Source organism: Haliotis cracherodii, unplaced genomic scaffold (genome assembly GCF_022045235.1).
Source record: "Haliotis cracherodii isolate W230 unplaced genomic scaffold, xgHalCrac1.p SCAF_4, whole genome shotgun sequence".
Taxonomy (NCBI): domain Eukaryota; kingdom Metazoa; phylum Mollusca; class Gastropoda; order Lepetellida; family Haliotidae; genus Haliotis; species Haliotis cracherodii.
In genome coordinates, this window is record NW_027266297.1 from 23,279,896 (window position 1) to 23,301,022 (window position 21,127).

At 38.1% G+C, this 21,127-nt stretch overlaps 1 protein-coding gene across 9 annotated transcripts in view; it reads left to right on the forward strand.

Moving 5' to 3' along the window:
• The window catches only part of LOC139480039 (EF-hand calcium-binding domain-containing protein 7-like), a 39,826-nt gene that overhangs the window by 11,312 nt on the left and 7,387 nt on the right, over positions 1 to 21,127 (forward strand). For 2 of the 9 annotated variants that reach the window (XM_071263012.1, XM_071263013.1), the window contains 8 exons: positions 403 to 511; positions 1,109 to 1,168; positions 13,795 to 13,830; positions 15,629 to 15,667; positions 18,112 to 18,209; positions 19,251 to 19,395; positions 20,083 to 20,186; positions 20,603 to 20,763. In XM_071263012.1, the coding sequence (XP_071119113.1) occupies positions 403 to 511; positions 1,109 to 1,168; positions 13,795 to 13,830; positions 15,629 to 15,667; positions 18,112 to 18,209; positions 19,251 to 19,395; positions 20,083 to 20,186; positions 20,603 to 20,763 (752 nt within the window). Of the gene's footprint in view, positions 1 to 402; positions 512 to 1,108; positions 1,169 to 4,053; positions 4,120 to 6,791; positions 6,849 to 8,012; positions 8,109 to 8,616; positions 8,683 to 13,794; positions 13,831 to 15,628; positions 15,668 to 18,111; positions 18,210 to 19,250; positions 19,396 to 20,082; positions 20,187 to 20,602; positions 20,764 to 21,127 lie in introns of all 9 variants that reach the window. The other 7 variants (XM_071263020.1, XM_071263015.1, XM_071263014.1 and 4 more) reach the window with 7 other exon arrangements.

Consider the following 21,127-nt stretch of genomic DNA (forward strand, 5'->3'; position numbering starts at 1 on the left):
CCGCCTACTCCTAAAAATACCTGAACATTGAGGAATTGTAGTATAACATTGTGTCAGTAGTCCATATGATTGGTATGCCTTCTGTGGAGGGCTGCATTCAATAGACAGTATACAGGTAGAATGCCTCGGGGATCATTTCAAGTACTTGGAAGAAAAACAGGAATTTAATGGTCAGTGAAAACCACTGGCAAACAATTATGGTATGGAAATTTTGTGTTTCATCAAACAATTTTCATATTGATGTATAATGTTAAACCTCCCCCAAAATTACATTTTTTTAGATACGAAATATGGGAAACTGTGCTGTAAGTTTATATAATTGTCAACAAATTCATTTTGATTCTTTTGTAATAATAAATGGTTACCATGGTTACTGATACATCTGGTGTGACGTGATTTCAGTTCTGCAACATGCTGATGTCCACGACAGATGAATGTAAGAAGATGTCAATGAAGATGATGGAGAAGAAAGAGAGAAAGAAGAAACGGCCAAGTAATACCCCAAGAAGAGGTAAATATGTTAAAACAGCAGGTTCTTACAATTTGTAAAGTTCTTGAAAATGAACTAAAATATTTTGTAAAAATCAGAAAATGGCTTATCACATGCTTATGGAAATCAAAATTTGGATACTTTTTCTTGTCATGAATTATAGCTTTCTTTAACATGTACCCTTAATCCACATCAAATCAATTATTTCTTCTTTGAATATTTCTTTTCTAAGTGAGGATACATTTTGTTGGCATTAATGTTTGAATAATAATTATCAAAGATTGAAGAATGTTGATATATATCCAAGACAAGGGGGTTCATGAAAAAACAGGGGATCAGCTATCACAACTATGAGGTGGGCATTTAAAAAGTCAAGAGCAATCTCTTTCCTTACCATGCTTACCCCCCCCAAAACACACACACACACACACACACACACACACACACACATTCATATACACATCTCCTCACCTCAGTCAAGAATTGTCAGTTTAAAAATAGATCAGGAGATTTATAAAACAAATAATTTATTTGTTGTGGCTTTTGATACACAAATTTATGTAACAAGTTTAGATTGAGTTTATGAAATGAATGGCCTCCATGTGGATATTGATCTAGGTGATGACGAAAATATTCATGGGTCAAGGACATCACTGAGATCAAACGCCTCAGTAAAACGTAAGACTGTGTGACACCATGTTGGCTATGTTCTATAGCTTGCTTCTTGGATGAATACCGGTACTTGGACCATTGTTTGTTAGTAACTGACAACATTGAATTATGCATGCTGTTAGTTACCTACTAACCACGCTTGTTGCAGCTATAAATGCACAGATAGGCTAACAGCACACTGATTATGGTACATGTGTGATTATATCTGTTATATCAGGATGAATGATAACTTCTGTGACTGGAACTTGAGACATTACACTTTTCTGTGTGATATTATTTTGAAATATTGACCAAACTTAGACTGCCTGGTGACACTTCAGTTATATCATTATTCTTCAGCTAGCAAACAGAAGGTTTAAAGATGTTTGAGATATATCTGATTATTCTTTTTTCTCATATGATTTTTTAATATTATATTTTGTAAATTTTACATTTAATTTACTGATTACCGTATTCGACGTAATAAGCGCCCACTGCGATATTTGCTAATATATTGGCTTGTGAACATTCCCAATTAGCACCCCATCCAATTGATCAATGTACACAAGACTCATTTGTTCGCGTATAATACGCACTCGTGCGTTATATGCACACTTAATTATGGGCAATGTAATTCTGGACAAAAATATATCTCTCGTACATAATCATTTCAGGCTGTCAGCATAAACCACGAAATTTATCTTTGAACTCTTTTTTCACTAAAAAAGTATTCTAATAAGAGCCCCCTATTTCTAATTTTGAGAGCGCCCTGGGCGCTTATTACATCGAATACGGTAAGTCCTCTCGAAAAGACATCTTTTAACATGTTTAAGTAACAGAAGCTAGCGAGTTGTGACTGTTGGTTTGGAGCATCAGGTGACATTCTCTTCATTATTATCAGTATTGTATTATACTATATTTTGTTAATCCGTCATCTTGTCAAGAGATTTAGGGTGACCTGGATTTAGTGACACCCTGTTAATCTGGATGTAGTAGTCACCTAGAGTATCACTTTCTGGATTAATGAGTGGTTGTTTTGGAGTAATGTCACTTTGTAGACATGTACATGTTCCCACCAGTAATAATCCAGAAGGCATACTTTCCAGATTAACAGGGTCTAGACTAATGAGGTTTCACTGTATTCAGCTTCTTTACTGTACTACTCAAAACAAGTTACAGAACATCCGATTCTTTCATTTTACTATAGTTAACCTGTCTGCTAGCTATAATACAATGAAAGAATCAGGTGTTCTTCTACTTCTTTTGATTAATATATATCGCTGATATGCAAGCAATGACATTATTCTTTTCTTACCCCCATAAGGGGCGGTCGGGTAGCCTAGTGGTTAAAGCGTTCGCTCGCCACGCCGAAGACCCGGGTTCGATTCCCGACATGGGTACTATGTGTGAAGCCCATTTCTGGTGTCCCCCGCCGTGATATTGCTGGAATATTGCTAAAAGCGGCGTAAAACCATACTCACTCACTCTTACCCCTATAAAGATGAACAAGAAGTCTCACTTTTTTGTGATAAGCTTGCTGCAAGGATATTCAGCCTGATGTAAACTGTTGATAGGTTACTAACAGCATGGCGTATACTGACTAACTAGATATGTATTTCAGCATGGTGTGTTCATGTGACAAAAGCCATGATGTTTGTATAATCATAGATGGCTTTCATCATGCATGGGTTGGATCAAAATGCGAGAGTTTCACGCAGGGTTTGTTGTAATCATCGTCACTATGCATGTCATCGATTCCAATTGCTTGGATTGTTGCTCATGATGTCAATCCTGGATTGTCTGGTCCAGCCTCGATTATTTACAGACCGCCATCATATAGCTGGAATATTGCTGAGTGCGGCATTAAACAACTAACGAATGAACACTCTGTATCAGAACACGTTTCTAATGGCTGCAGACAGCCACTTCTTGCTACATGGAATAAACTGTGGTAGTGTTGAGGAGAAGGGAGGCTAACAGTGGCATAACATCCACTCTCCATTAAGGCGAATAATACCCACCGCCGAAAGAAACATGAATACCATACATGTTGGTTAATTTATGAAGAATTCCTAATATTCAAGAGATATTGGATTGGTTTACTTCAATTTTACTACATTGAATGACAAACTGAAACATTAAATATTTAAAATATTTTGCCCTCAACATGAAATCAATTTGATTGAAAACAACATTTTTATTTAGAGGTCTGTAGCCATGGTACCAAGAAGGTAAAGCGCCAAAGACAGATGCCTTTGAGATAAAGGGGTACAATAGGAAGGTGAAAGGTGTTCCTGGTTTTAAAACCAGAAGATTACCTTGATATAAACAGTATTTTGAGTTTAGAGATGTCAAATCAACTACAGTTTACTTTCCTCTGAATTGTTCATGACATGAAAGTTACATACTATTTATTTATATAGTGCAATGTTGGAAATTAAGGGGGATCCTGGGGTCTTTTTGGTTTGTTCCTTTTGTATTTGAATCTTGGGACCCCTGATTTTATCTATTTACGGGGACACAGGTGACCCAGTCGTCTAAGGCGCCGCGATTCGCTGTGCAGAGTTGCGTCCATTGGGCACGCCAGAAACCTTTGATTGTGGGTTTGAATCCCGGTTCGCCCCGATTATGTTTCTAGGTTTGTGTCAGCACCATACCCATGCTCGTGGGTTTCACCGAAGTCTGAGACCTGCATCACTTTGGGCTTTCCTCCCGGATCAAGCTGACACGCCGCGATATAACTGGAATACTGTTAAAAAGCGGCGTTAAACCCAACTCACTCACTCACTCATTATCTATTAACATTAGAGTTATGACAAGGACCTCTTGACCTTCATGCTTAATTCCGAACACGGTACTGTGGGTGTTCAAAGTTTATCACTGTCACAACTAACTGCATGCTGGTATCACAGGGTCGGCCACATCACGGAGGTCCAGCTCTATATCATCACTTCAGTCACATGACACATTTCCAGAAGGTATACTTGTACTGGTGTCTGGAGTCTGAATTGTGGTGCTTTGTGTGAGAGATTTTTTGTCTTTAGTATGGGATATCAAGGCGTCTGGAATGGAGGTTGTTGTGTTTTGTGTGGAGAGATGTATTGTCTTCATTGGGGATCAAGGCGTCTGGAATAGGGATTGCTGGTTTTGTGTGAGAGATGTTTTGTCTTCAATTGGGGATCAAGGTGTCTGGAATGGTGGTTGTTGTGTTTTGTGTGGAGAGATGTTTTGTCTTCAGTGGGGATCAAGGCGTCTTGAGTGGGGATTGTAGTGTTTTGTGTGGGAGATGTTCTGTCTTCAGTTGGGGATCAAGGCGTCTGGAATAGGGATTGTCGTACTTTGTGTGGAGAGATGTTTTGTCTTCAGTGGGGATCAAGGCGTCTTAAGTGGGGATTGTAGTGTTTTGTGTGGAGAGATGTTTTGTCTTCAGGGAAGGATGGAAAGGTGTCCAGGGTAGGGTCGGGGCTTCCGAGAGAGAGGCCCAGCTGTTGCTTGTTGTGTCCTGATCATACTGACTGGGTTGTTGTTTGTCTTGAGTGGAGCTATCTGTGTTTTGTCTTGTCTTTAGAATCCTGATATCCTGGATGGAGATTGTGGTTTCCTTGTCTAACATGAAGTAGCAATGGCTATAGGTTTGCAGGAGGGGGGTTGTAGACCAAGACACATTATGTACAACATTGGGTAGGGAGTCACATTATGTACAAGACCCATGAAGATCCGGGGTAGAATAGGTCTTCAGCAACTCATGCTTGCCTAAAAAGGCAACTAAGCTTGTCGTAAGAGGAGACTAACGGAATCAGGTTGTCAGGCTCGCTGACTTGACTGATGTATCGCATCGTATCCCGATCGCGTGGAACAATGCTCATGATATTAATAACTGGATTGTCTGCCCCATACTAGATTACTAGTATTTACAGACCGCCGTCATGTAGATGGAATATTGCTGAGTGTGGCGTTAAACAACAAATAAAACATCATGTACAACATTGGGTGGGGTGTCACATCCTTTACAACTTGAGGTAAGGTGTCACATTATGTACAACTCAAGACGTCAGGTAGGGAGTCACATTCTGTACAATTCAGGTAAGGTGTTCCGCCAGACTGGTTGTTTACAGGCCATGGTGACAGCTGGAACATTTCTGACTATAGTGTAAGACAACAGTAGTAGGGTAGGGAGTAACTATGCAATGAGAGATTCATTATGAACCTCTTTCGGTGCAGACTCCGCATATCTCAAGGGACCATTCTGAATATGTTAGGTGATTCATCACATCATGTGTATATGTGGCTGGGGCCAGTGCTAGAGGGAAGAGGCAAAAAGGTTTTGGAATGTGGGTTACAAAATGTTCGTTTTGATGCTTCCTTTGCGTATCTAAGGAGCAGGGGAGCTAACTCTGTATCATCTTCCCAAGGCAAGAGAGTTAACTGACTATAAAAGTCCAGTTTCCACCCTTGCCGAACTAGGCTGGTGTTATGGAGTTACATTTTGGCTGGACTAAAGAGTCTATGCATAGTCCACTCAAAATCGCGCACCGAAATCTAAATCCTGTTCGTAAGCTGTCTTGCAGATTTCGGTCGATTGCAGGATTTGCAAAGCATGTGCACCACCAACTCGTTGTCAGCAGATATTTTCCAAAATCTTTTCATGTTTTTAATCAAGGTGCTCACTTGATTTGATGCATTTCGCGATGTAAGACTCGTTTTATCACAATATAGATCTTGATTATTGATCAGACTTGGTGCCACCATTTTGTGCGAAGCAAATGCAAGTGATACGAGAGGTGGAATCTGACTGGGGTCCATAGGAGAGGCTTAGAAGAGACATAACTGGTAATAGCCACTGGTGGTGCTACCATCAAGCCCAGTAATTCCAGCGTAGTTCGGCAAGGATGGAAACTGGACTTTTAATGTCAGTTAACTCTCTTGCCTAGGGAAGATGACTCTGTATGTGTTTTATTCAACTAACATTCATGTGGTATCCATGTTCATGTAGTTTCCGTGTTGTCAGATAATCCAGCAAGTAAATTAATCAAGTACAAGTGTTTTTTGTGCTTGCCCTTCTCTGTGTAGCCCGTTGTAATTACGCAATGTCTTCCACAAGCTTGAATGTTTGCATATTTAATACAATAATCAATAAAGTTATGATAATTTATGTTGATGTGTAGTGAAACCTGGTTTCTGAAACCTCCATTAATCAAAGTCATTCAAAGACAATGTGACTTAGTTGTTTCTTCTATCAGTGCTTGACATTCATCTGGTTCACATTTGTTTCAAATAAACAATTTGTTTTTGTTATGTTAAGAAAGAAACACCCTTTTGGCATTGTATGTATGATTCACTCTATTTAGTGTAAACATCACTTTAAGAACTACGTAAACTGTGAAGTGGTTTTATAATCCTTATGAAAATTTATTTGCCAATCAAACGATATGAATTTGGTACACATTTGAAGAATCACTTTGATAGAAAATATTTATTGTTTAAATGCAATTTTGATGTGTTATAATTGTTTATAAAATATGCCCTTTTATCCTCATCAAGCCTGACCTTTCCATTTTCCTTGCTGATTTTGTGTAGCTTTTCCCTACATGTGTTTTCTGTTATTGTGTTACATTATACATGTGTGATCTCCATCACTTCTCTGCACCAGCCCCTACCATGAAAACTGACTCACAGTTGTCTGTGAGGTCCAGCAGAGTGAGCAGAGGTAACTACGGTAACAAAGTCTGCTGTGGCGCTGTGATCTAACTCTGTCTTTGTCTGTGTTATTGTTTATTTCCTCCCTCTAACAGTCTATCTGTTCCATTGCAATGAGGTTGTCCCCAACATACCGGTGAGACTCGTTTCTATCCTGTCAGATTTTTTTTTTACAAATGTCTATTTTGTAAAAATGCTTCTTGGCATTGGGTAATCATCATGTCATTTGAAAGTTATAATGACAGATACATGGTGAGAACAGAGACCATATAATGGATCTATCATATGGCCTCTGGTGAGAACGACTTAAACGACTTAAAACTAGAAGAGAAACTAGTGTTTATTATAAAAAAAGGTTTTGGCTTGAAAGTAACATGTTTGCTGTGATGTTGTGATAAAAATCCTGATTAAAATGATTAAAATTATTTTACATCATTTTTGGATTTTATTAGAAATTTCCCTAAGGTATGTGTTTAGAAACTATGTGGAACATATAGGTGAGAATTCAGGGATGCAGTGAGGTGTGTTCCTATGTTTGTGATTGTTTATTTCTTAGTAACCATGGTTACTTTAAGATTGCCAGAGCTTACTTTATATGCACTGAATCAGCATGATTAGAAAATCCTGGTTGTGATAGACATTTGTTATGTACTGATCAGCTTGATCAGTAGGAAGGGTAATAATCTTCATTCTGATAACATAGAGTGTCATTTTAAAGAAATATTGGTAATAGGATTGTGTAAGTGTGAAGGATTCTTTACTTAGTATTATTTATACTTCAACATGGCATCTTGACATAAACTCTGCTACAGATGCCTCACACATTACATGTTCGACAGGTATATCATACGTAATCATGTGTGCCAGATATTTATTTCTTTATGAAATGTACATGGCAGTTACATGAGTTACATGAAATATTCAAAGCAGTCACTTTACAAGATAATTCTGTGACAGAGAATCGGAGGATGGTTTGAAGATGTAAATGAAAATTTAGTCTCTTGTCAAATTAATGAGTGTTGGATTAACGAGACTTGAGCGTACATTGATCAAGCAGACAAGTTCCTGTTTAAGACAAAGCACTGATGCTATTTGTATACCTGAATGTTTGAACTGTGCTGACACAACTTTGTACAAATATATATGCTGAAATGGCATATTTTCAACATCTCAGATGAAATTGAGGAGGATATACAGGAAGACCTTGACATTAAAGAAGATGTCATGCTCAGTTCAAGGTCATCTGTAACTAGGTCACCTCGTAAGCTGCGTAAGACAAATAATTATTTGTATTTAATACATGTAAGCATAAATAATAAGGTAAACTACAAGCAATTTCTATTTTGATATCTATACTTGGATAGATGTTACAAAATGATGTCAAATAATTAATTTTATCATAAGCAGCATATTCATTGAACTTTCTTTTTGAGTCATTTGTTTACAGCACCCAACTTGTAACTGCAACTGACAAATCTCCTGTAATCGTATTACTGCTTATTTGTTGCTGAAACAGTGTTCGCAAATCAGTTTGGGTATCATATAAATGGCCATTTTGTGTATTTTCTGGTGAATAAGAAGTAAGCCTCATTTCATAATATGGCTAAATTTTAGAATTTATTTCCTTGGAAGGAAATATTTTCCAATGTAAAGAGGGGTTCAGTCAACTGAACTAAGCGATGCTGTAAACAAGTTTTCCCATTGTATTTGTAATGATTTGAGTCTGTAAACCATGTAAACCAAGCTTGGAGTTTTCACATGTATTTTGGTTATCCCAGAACCACAAGAGAAACCTGGATCTCTACTGTCATTAAGATCCAATCGTAATCCACACACAGAGGAAGGTAACCATGTGTTTTGCGTCCAGCTTCTTGCTTCCTGTAGCCTGTGCAGTGTTGCAGCAGGGGGCTATCATAATCACTTGCTGTAGGACTCTTACCCTAAAACATTAGAATTGGTCATCAGAAATACATTTATCCCTGGATGCAGTTTGTAATTTAACATATTTTAGATGCTTTATAACTTGAGAGACACACAGTGTATATAAAAATTCTGTATTCAACATTTTTAAAATTCACTGGTCCAGACTTACACATAGAGTAACCTCCCCTTGACTCATCAAACAACCTCAGACACCAACCATTTGATTTTCTGGGGTAGGGTGGATTTTGTTTCAAGATTAGGTTTATTTTCAGCTACAGCTACAAAAGCAGATATTTTATATTTGAAACTATGAACAAGATTTTTAAAAAAGAAAAACACCTTGCAACAATGTAATTTTTATGTCAGACAGTTTCTTTTTTTCAACAGTCCTAAGCATCATTATTTTTTTCAAGAATTTTCGAGGACATTTTTTTTTTTAATAAAATCCCAGGCTCACCCAGAAAATTTGAATTTAAATATGAGGCAAAAGAAGTATATATGTTGTAAGATTTGTAAGATTTAAAAGATATCTCATTTGAAATTTGCATAATAAGTGTCAGTTACATTATTGTTGGTTTAGGTATGGAAATTATAATTATGTATGATAATTGATTATTGATAAACATGAACATGCTTATCATGAACTGTAATTATAATGAAGCACCCGGCTGAAACACTGCATTAGCTGATATGTGGGGAATGTCAGGGACATTTAGCTCAACCATAGGTTTTGTAGAGCTTGACCAGTACCTGTAATGAATAACAACTTGTATCTTGATGACAAGTCAATCCATATCTTTTTTTATTGTGCATTGTATAAAGAAAAGATGTCAAACTGATTTATGGCAATTAAATTCAAATATTGAATAAGATCTACATACGGAAACTAAGATGGCATTTTAATCCATGTGTAACTGAAGTACGAAATCAAAATGTTCTGAAATAATATTATCAGATGATGAAGATGAGATAGATGAAGATATTCAATCAGAGGAGGAAGGAGATATCTGCCAAATATTTTCTCGTTCTCCGTACACTTCTAAACAGCATTGTAAGATCCTTGTTTTGTGTCTCAGCATTGTCATGTCATTTTGTGAACTGGCTTTGTGCATGTGACACCCCTCAGCTTTCTACAGACAAGAATGCCTGATATTACCTGCAAGCATCACTACCAGCTTGTTCCATGTGTTAACAGTGAAAACATATTTAATATAAATGTCAGAGATGAAAGAATACATATGAACATGATGAAGAACGTAATATTATTATTTCAAAACTACAAAAGATAATAGCTTGCATAAATACTTAATTTCAGTATTTGAAATGTGTGATATTTTTCTGTGTTTTATGTTGTCTGTTTTTTGGTTCCCTGTTGTCCTGTTTTTATTTTCAATAATTTGTGTTGTGATAATTTTCATTTTCAGTAAGAATTTCTTCCCTAAATTAGAAAGTAATTTTGTGATTCTTTTAGAAGATGGCTTAACCATGTTAATATGTTTAACTCTGTTCATTATAATGTTTATTTGTGTTTGATTTTGTGGCTGTGATTATTGTTTGTGTTTAGTTTTCATTCTTATGTTTTAGTTTTTTTGCTTATTTTCATATTGGTCTTTCTTTCATATTTTCAGCATTCTATTTGTAATCATTATTTTATGTGTTTGTTTGTTCGACACTGTCATATGATTTGATTCAATGAACTTTTTTTAACTAACTACAAAAACTGTTAGTGTGAAAAATAATTATCCAATCGAGTATATTTACACGCAAAGACCAAAAAGATAAATATTTTATCATGTTCATAGTTGCAAAACATTTTAAAACAAGACATGGAAATGAAGTTTTATATTGAAGAAAATAAGTCTATTGTCGCCTCCTTTAACAATTTTTCAAAGATTTTAAGACTGTCAGTGACAATAAGATAAGAATCTATACCACTCAACTTTTGATAGGGATATTCCCATTATTCCATTGCACACCAGTAAGTATATATGTATATGTAAATAGTGTGAAATATCTGTGTCCCTATTACCATGACTACAAGTTGAGTTGTTTGTAAAGATGTTATCCTTCAATATGCTGTATTAGGATAAAAATATAATCGTGAACCTTGGCCACCTAATTACATATTGTTCTTTCCTGATACAAGATGTGTACGATCTGTAACTTCTTTATCATATAATGTCATTCTCAAAGTCTGTTGTCAAAAAACATTCTTCATCTCTCACAAACAGTACCGAAACATTGCAAGCTTTCCTGGAATGTAAGAATTTATATGTTGCATCACACGCTCAGTGACCAGTCTGTCAGACGCTGATAACAGGCAATATAGTTCCAACTGAAACTTGTCTTTTAGAGAGTGATGTAACTACCACAAAGGCATAGCTATCAAAGGGAAGCTACTCTAACCATGCAACGTCATGTTTGCCTGATCATATCATATTGTCATTATGTTATGAAATGTTCCACACAGCAACAAAATAAAGCAAAGTATATTTTGGGCTGTTTTAGAGCACAGGTATTGAAACAGATATCCCTACTGTCCTCGCTAAATTACTTTAAAGTTATGTCTCCAATGTTGCCAACACTTGTGAATGGCCTCAGCAACATCCCTGTTAGATACTATTATTATGAATCTTGGCCTATTATTTTGATAATGATTTCTGGTACAATTATCCCAGATCCGATGGACTCAATAGCCAATAGACTAGAGTGAAGCCATGTTTGTTTGTAATTTTAAACACTAAAAGTATTACCTACCTGACCGTTTTTATTTGCATATTTATCCATAAATGACCCCACCGGATACTGTGTTTATCCATTAGCTTAATCCTTCCCATTAACTCTAATAAAGTATCTGGTGGGAACTAAACTTAGCTTTCCAGTATTATCCTGCAAGGGGACACGGGTATCCATAGATCTAAGATGCCACAATTCATTCTGCGGAGTGCAAGATTTGCTGGTTCACAATAGAAGTTTTAAAGGGGTAGTGTGTCTTCATTGTCCCTTTTTCTTCAGTATTAAGGTGTAGTCAGTCCCCAAATGTGGCATTTATATGGTGAAGATGTCAAGTGTAATATTGGACAATCCCAATATGATCATTAGTTCTATGTATGTATGCATTACGTTACAATGAGGCCAGAAAGTGTCATCACACATCATATTCATAAATTCTCTGCAGTAACATCTTTTGTTGTTTGGCTACACCAGATAGATTAAAAAATATCATCCTCAGATTAGAAAGGTCTGTTGAGAACTACCTCAGTAAGTCACAGTGACATTTACACCAATTATACAACGTCAACATGGCAGACACAATCAACATGGCAGGAGACATTTCCGAAGTTGTGAATGAACCTGTGGTGATTGCAAGTGTTAACCATTAGTGATCTATTGGACGATCATTGAAGGTGATTATGTGAATATGTGTCAAATAGATAGGTATAGATTGCTGTAGACTGTCACTGTCAGTCAGTCCAGGCACAGATTGAGTCGATGGTTTGGGTGTGCATTTGTTCATTGTGTTCACTAGAATGGGTTGTAGAGAGGATATTCGTGCACGGGTATGCAGTCAGATGCAGTATGCTAAAAATCTGAGTTCAAGATTAAAGGGTTTAATTGATCGAAAACATGTAAGGCCACACATTTTTTATTTTTTATTTTAAAATATTTATTTTTATTATGTCTCCTGCTTAGTTATATAGACCCTCTTGTACAATACAAAATGTTATATATAAATTCCATGTCTACATCACTCTCAGTGATTCGAGAGGCCACCTGCAGTTTTAAATCCACAGCATAATAACTGTCATATAAATTTATGATTTAGTAGTATTTATTTTTATTTTCATTTCAACCAACCTTGTGTGGAAAAGCTTGAATAAATCTGTGAAACATAAAATAAAAAAAGTGTGGCCTAAGGGGCTGGAGTGGAGCTGGAGCTGAATAGTGCTTGGCACTGCTTGCCTCTGCATGTGACTGAGGCATAGGCAGTATTGGGTATTTATCAGTCGACTTTAGTAGCCATTGCTGAACCTCACAGATTGGATACCGGTAATATCATTATGCCAGCCAATCTTATCTTTTAAGAATTGTATTGTGTCAGATGTAAAGGTACTTTACTGTAATAGTGTAGGTGCATTGATCATCCCTAATGAGCATGCCGGTATTTGTTCAAGGGGAGGTTGTGTTTATCTTCATGTGTTGACTTCCTTCAAAGTACCATTGTTCCTTAGGTTTATTGTTAATAGGACAGCTCCTACGACCATAGCTCCATGCTATATGCATTGGAGACACAAAGTAGAGCCATTTCATGTGCAATCTGAAGCCCCCAGGGCTCCATACAGTATCCATTTGAGGTTGACCATTGCCCAGACATTTGAAGAGTTTGTTTGAGGTTAAATGTGTGGAGGTTAAATATAGTAAAGTGATTACTACCACCCAGAGGCAAACAGCATCTGATTCTTATTATGTGCTAGCTGTGTTGATTTAAATGTTTGTGAACTAATTTTTACTAATATTGGTTTCAGATTGTTCAGAATATTTTTTATCAGAAGTTTATTGAATGTTAGATGTCAAAGATATGGTATCAGCTTCCCATATGTTATGGACCTGTAAAGATTCCAGTTTAGAAATGATCTTCCGCAAGCCGTGCTTGTCGTAAGAGGCGACTGACAGGATTGGGTGGTCAGGCTTGCTGACTTGGTTTATGCATGTCATCATATCCCAATTACATATATCGATGCTTATGATGTCAATCACTGGATTGTCTGGCCCAGCCTAGATTATTTACAGACCGTCGTCATCTAGCTGGAATATTGTTGAGTCGGCGTTTACAGTTCATCTTATGGATGAAACCAAACAAACAAACATATGCTCTGTTATTGTTCATAGGTATGAATCTTATATGAAATTTGCATTTTACGTACATTTTCAATTCTTACTGTTTAAATAATGAGTTCTACCTGCCATAATGAAGTGCTATGTGCTACAAGGTGTATGTTTCTCAATCACACAACTCTGACGCTACATTTCAGCTGATGGCCAAGGCCCGTCACATTCACTCCGCTCAGGTATACAGTTATCCGTTACATGGTGTTTTGTTGTCTTGTGTCTCGTCAGTACGTGATGTTAATCAAATCTCTGCTGTCTTTTGTGGTGTTGGAACATTTTTGTTTTTCTATGTACTCAGAGATATCATAAATACTCACTGGTATTAGGGCAGCTGCCCCAAGACAACTGGACCCTGGGAAATCTCCCCTCCCCCAAAGAAAACTGCCCTAAAATCTGCCATACAGGAAGCTTTGTTTCAATATTAAGATTTTAATTTAATTGTTTTATTCAATTACGTTATCTTAGAAACATGTCTTGTGTTATATTATGAGGGGCAGTTTTCAGGGTGCAAGTGTCTTTAGGGGGCAGTTGATCTTGAATCTTATTTAGCATGTTGGCATCACTTCTTAGAGGTGCAGTAATGATGAATGTGTAGGAATTCAAATTTCATGGGCAAAATTAACATTCATATATAAGCTAACATATATGTATCTAGTAAATGCATTTCTGCACTAATTCAATATTGTAATGTGAGCACATTTTGGAAATCTATAAGAACAGTGAACCCAATAGTATGGACCTTAAATACAGTAAACTACAGTAAACTACGGTTATGATAAACCCTAAGGGACCACTAATTTTAGTTTGTTATAACCGTAGTTAGTTATAAGCATATATATACAGCATATACACAGCAAATGACTGAGACACAAATAAAGTTTATTATATCTGTCAGTTCGTTATAAGCGTGTTTGTAATACGTTTATAACGAACACGCTTATAATGAACTGATGGATATGACGGACCTATTTTTTGGTCTCAGCCATTTGGTGTATATAAGCTGTGTATAACAAACTACAGTTATAACAAACTAAACTTAGAGGCCCCTTTGAGTTTGTTTTAACCGTAGTTTACTGTTATTAGAATCCCTTGCTTACAGATGAGATTGCTGTGAGGATCTATGTTGGAATAGGTCCCCCACAAACCTATGCTGGTTGTAAGAGGCGACTAAACGCATTTGGTAGTCATTCTCAGTGACTTGGTTGATTGTGTGTAATTGTTCCCTGATGAAGGGGATCATTCCAAAATCAATCACTGAAATGTACGATTCAGACTTGATTATTTATCGACAACCATTATACAGATGGAATATTGCTGAGTGCAGTTTCAAACAACAAACAAAGGTTTACATAGATACGCACGGTGGTCTATGGTCTATGGGTAGAGCGTCCGCATGGAGAATGGAAGGTCCGGGGTTTGATCCCGGTCGCGTCATACCAAAGACGTTCAAAGATAGTACTTGTTGTTACCCTGTTTGGCGCTTGGTATTAAGGGGCTAAAACAAGGACTGGCTGGCTTGGAGTCAGTATACTGTGTTTGAGTGGGGTATTCATGTTAAACTGCAACATGGTATCTCAGTGGGCTAGCACAGTCCGGACTTGTACAAGCAGCCAAGCACACACACATATGCATGCACATCGCTATATAAGTGCAATAATATTGGATGCGACATTAAACCCTATTTCACCTCACTTTTACTTAATTCTTTTATATCCCCTCACCAAAATAACAAACATAAAAATTTAAACTTGAATGACTTGGCTGATTTGGTACTGTATTTTATCCTGCATAATAAGAAAAGAATCTGTGCTTGTCAATATGGGTTCTGTAATATAGCTAAAGGAATCTGCCTCTATTTATGACATTTGAAGATATTTCAATCCCAAACTGCTCTGAAATATCTTTTTTCGCAAATACCTGTTTTAGAACTTTTCACAAATACTATGCTTGCATGTTCACAATTCTGTCAATTTTCAGTTGGCCGAACTGGATCAAAGTCATCATTAATTAGCATTGGTACATGAGGGTTTCACTTTGCTTGGTTTGCTTGAGCTTCCACCATGTTGTACACCTTGGTTCTCCCTCACAAGCACCTGTTGTGGTTACATAGTTAGCCCTGGAAAATGGATTGTGTGTAACAAAGTTACTCATTTCTTACTAACTTTTTTTTATCATGATTATCCTGAGAAAGTTAACAGATTTGTTATCACATAATTTCATGTATTTATAGAGTGTAAGCAAAACAAGTCTATATGAAGTTGTCAGTATATAGAGCATCATTATAGGGCCAATCTGTTTTTCACCACATATTCTACATGACATATTGTTGGAGATTTGTGTCATCATTCTGGGACGACTTGGTGAAAGGGATTTAAGATTGTGTTGTCTTTCACACAATCGGAATAAATACATAATTTTATTGTTTTTAAATACCCAAATACAGTTTACATTGTAAGAATACCTTGGGTCATATTCATTTCATTAACTGGAAAATAAACATTATTTGACGATAACATAATTTCATATATTGTCAGATGATTTTATTGTCATTTCTGATTAATACTAATGTGCCAAAGTCAGTTGTGTGTATATAGATAAAGCTTATAGACAGTTCTTTCCAGTGTTCCACAACACATTATGGAAATGTTCCTAGAATGTTTTTCTCCCTTTAACATGTTTAGTTTGCTTTTATGTTGGTGCTAATATTTAATAAAAGTCTGTGTTGATTTTCTGATCAATTGAAGATTTTGAACCATAGTATTTCCAAATAAACAAAGTGTTATTCTTGTTCACTTGATTGGGGTGTAGAGCAGCTTTCTGGTTAAAGAGCCTCTCTCATCGTACTGAAGGCCCAGGTTCGATTCCCCACATGGGTACAATGCTTGAGTCCCATTTCTGGTGTCCCATGCTGTGATACCATGCTCACATACTCACTAACTCTGGGGGCACAGGTGACCAAGTCGTCTACGACGCGGCATTTCGGTGTGCAGAGTTGCTTCCCTTGGGCACGCCAGAAACCTATGATTGTGGGTTCGAATCCCGGTTCACCCCAATTATGTTTCTAGGTTTGTCAGCACCATACCCATTCGGTTTCACCGAAGTGGAAAACGTCTATGACCTTCATCACTTGGGGCTTTCCTCCCACATTAAGCTGACATGCGGTGATATAACTGGTATACTGTTAAAAGCGATGTTAAACACAACTCACTCACTCACTCACTTACAGTCCCGATGGACTGATGGCATTATGTATAGTCAGTAGCTTCACTGACGTAAGTATCTTTGTTCAGGCCTTAGTCTTCTGAAACTGATCCCAGATTGAATTCAAGCAAAGGATTTCAATATGAGATATATCACCAAAACAAGAAGGATTTCAATATAAGATGTGTATGTTTATGTTAGTATCCCCTTCAGGACATTTCTAGGTCTATAGGGCTGAACTATGAGCAGACAATTAGGGATCAGTAATAGTTATCATGCATCATCCCATATAAGTGACATCCTTCAAAATATGCGTCACAATCAAGGTAATTGTTTACCTTTGATCAATAATCAGCCTTAGTTGTAAGTATTGGTAATTATTTTGTTTAGCACCTGTAGAAATGTTGACTACTTTGGTATGGACTACTTTGGTAGCCTTTATTAACCCTCTGAAGTTTAATAACATTATATCTAGAACATAGCCTCCTGATTATCAGCCCTATCATTTTCATACAACACTGAAAACATTGAAGACCACTTTCAGAATTGTGAGCACATCAGCCAAGTACACCCATCTGTAGGCGAGCTGCAGTGCCCCAGTGCTATCTCCCTAAAGCCTTTCAGTTGTAGAATAACGTACAGTGTAGTTCACACTTAAATGTAGAATACCTGCAAATATGATAAGCATTCATTGAAGATTCCATCAGTTTGCTTTGTTGGTGCTGGTCTTGTTTCGATCAAAACCTTTGATTGCTTTAAGCTCCCAGATTAGAGGCTTTAAAATCAAATTTCATTTTTGAGGCTTTAAAGTGCTGTGTAGTTTAATTGTTTGTAGTTAACATCTTCTGTTTTCACATATATAAATGGTTACAGTGGAAGTTTTCATTTGCTTAACAAGGATGGATATTTCCTGATACCCTGAAAATTGTAATAAAGACACATGTTTAAGAAATACAATCTATATGATTTTTTGCATGTCAATTCAAGTTACAATTAAGACACATGTTTAAGAAATACAATCTGTATTGTATTTTGCATGTCAGTTCAAACTATTCAGTCACCCTGAAACAGATAAAGTCCACAAAGTTTGTATTATTTACAATTGGTAAAGATAAATTGAATAATCAGAACTCATCATATATAATGTTAATTGATTGATTTAATACTTGATTGAATAGTGCAAGCTGGTACACATGGTGAGCCTAGGGCAGAAACATTTTCTGTAACCTATACCCATGTAGATATATCATGTGTTTCAGATGACATGCCAAGGCCTTCCCCAAGAGTGAAGAAAGACAAGGTCCGAACTCCGGTTGGGTCCAGGAGTGCTAAGGTGTCTGAACCCTCAAACCTCAGGGTAGGTCCGTGTCCTGTAGTATAGTCTTGTGGTGGCACCAGGGTATCCAAACCCTCGTACTTCAGGGTAAGTCCATGTCCTGTTGTATAGACTTATGGTGGTACCAGGGTGTCCTAACCCTCAGACTTCAGGGTAGGTCCATATCCTGTAGTTTAGACTTGTGGTGGTACCAGGGTATCCCAACCCTTGGACTTCAGGGTAGGTCCCATGTCCTGTAGTATAGACTTGTGGTAGTACCAGGGTGTCCCAACCTTCAGACTTCAGGGTACGTCCATGTCCTGTAGTATAGACTTATGGTGGTACCAGGGTGTCCAAACCCTCGGACTTCAGGGTAGGTCCATGTCCTGTAGTATAGACTTACGGTGGTACCAGGGTGTCCAAACCCTCGGACTTCAGGGTACGTCCATGTCCTGTAGTATAGACTTATGGTGGTACCAGGGTGTCCAAACCCTCGAACTTCAGGGTAGGTCCCATGTCCTGTAGTTTAGACTTATGGTGGTACCAGGGTATCCCAACCCTCGGACTTCAGGGTAGGTCCCATGTCCTGTAGTATAGACTTATGGTGGTACCAGGGTGTCCAAACCCTCGGACTTCAGGGTATGTCCATGTCCTGTAGTATAGACTTATGATGGGTAGCAGGGTGTCCCAACCCTCAGACTTCAGGGTATGTCCCATGTCCTGTAGTATAGACTTGTGGTGGTACCAGGATATCCCAACCCTCGGACTTCAGGGTATGTCCATGTCCTGTAGTATAGACTTATGATGGGTTCCAGGGTATCCCAACCCTCAGACCTCAGGGTTGGTTCAGTTGTTAAGTATCCAACCTTTTACTTAGTATCCATTTGAAATCTAAACAAATCACTGTTTTTAACTGACATTGCAAGAACTAAACTATTTAGGCTGTCGACTAGATCTTCATGAGCCTTTCAACACTATGAGTGCAACATAACAAAGACGAACTGTTGCCAATAATGAAACCCAAATGTCGCTTATAACCAGTTCACACATGCATGGTATGAAAACGCTTTTGTTTTTGTGCAGGACTGGACCCACACCAGCTCCAAGGGCTGCTTCTTTATCGATGCTGATGAAGGAGGTCAAATAATCAGTCACCAGTACACACTGGATCTGGCAGAAGACACCAATGTCTTCATCACCATGCAACCCAACAGGATTGGCGATGCTGGTAGGTCAAGGTCAACCTATTCACGATGTCATGGCTTAGTATAGGATGGTAGAAGATAGTCAACTTCAGCATATTCAGATACCTATCCAAAAAGCTTTGACTTGTAAGGTCACAAGGACAAGGTCATCCTATGCACGATGTCATGGCTTAGTATAGGATGGTAGAAGATATTCAACTCAAGTATGTTCAGATGTCTATCTGCTGTTGTATGTAAACCATTGAAAAAGCTTTGACTTGTAAGGTCACAAGGTCAAGGTATGTGTCGTGTTGATGGGATAATGTATTCAGATAGGATCCTCAGATTTCATTGAGAATGCAGGTGGCCTTTTCCATGGACGACACCCTTCCATAGACCTCCCAAATTCTATCGTTCTGCAAGCTAACGTGGTTGTTGTGTGACATGTTTCAGTCAGTATTGGACCACAAGAACCCCAGCAGTTCACCTCCTTTATCATTGTCACCCACAAGCTGCCCAATGCAGCACACCTGTGCCTAATAATGTTGCCTTTGGTACCTGGGTCCTAGGCTCAGTGCCTTGGCTGATTGAGTGTCATTGTACCCTCGCTTTGCTCATAATATCAATCACTGGTTTATGTGGCCCAGAAGGCTGTGATATAGCTCGATTATTGCTGACTGTGGTGTAACAACAAACAAAACAAACATTGTTGCTGACCATGTCTTCCCCAGGCTTCACTGATGATGGCCCCGTGGACACCGCCGTCTATGTTCTGCGTGAAGGCAGCAGCAGCAACAAAGTCGTCACCTTTACTGAGCAGAGAGACAGCAAGGGTGTGAGTTCACTGCAACTCTAGAACATGTTCCACTTGTGCAGTAGTCAGGATGTGTCTTTACTCAGATGACCACCTCCGTGGATAGATTGTCTGCCTCCTTGTCTGCCTCCTTGTCTGCCTCCTTGTCTGCCTGGAGAGCAGACGGTCAGTGGTTCGATCCCCAACCTTGTCATGCCAAGAAAAGTTAAAAGATGGCACTTGTTCTTACCCTGCCTGGCGCTTCACTTTAAGGGGCTAGAGTCAGCTCAGAGTTAGTGTACTGTGTCTAGGTGGGGTATTTATGTTAAACTATGGCATGGTATCTCAGTACAACAGGTACTGAGTGCCAACGGCTTGTTTTCTAAAATGTGTGATGCAGGCTTTTTAGGATGAAAAGTACTATTAAAAAACAAGACCTGTTTTGTGATGTCACTCAGAGATACTGTGTGCGGTGCGACCTGTCTGCCGGGAGATACAAGCTGGTTCCCTTCACAACTGGCTGCCGACTGTATGAGCGCAGCGCAGGCAGGGAGACGAAGGAGGTGAAGCTCATCAAGCAGGACAAGGAGGATAAGATTGTCCTCTCCAAGACATTCAAGTAAGACTTTTGTTGAAATTATTAATATTGTTGCTGCAGTTGTTATTATATCATTGTTATTATCAATATTATTAAGTCCATTTATGATGTTTCACATTACCATCTCATCCAACCCACGTACACATTCACTGCTGGACGAATAGAAGGAGATTTAAACAAAGTTTCTTTCCTAAGGAGACACCACAAGTATCCTGTATTCAGTGTGCGTCGGGGGGCACGGGTGGCCCAGTCGTCTAAGGCTCTGCGATTCGCTGTGCAGAGTTGCGTCCATTGGGCACGCCAGAAACCTTTGATTGTGGGTTTGAATCCCTGTTCGCCCCAATTATGTTTCTAGGTTTGTCAGCACCATACCTGTGCTCGTGGG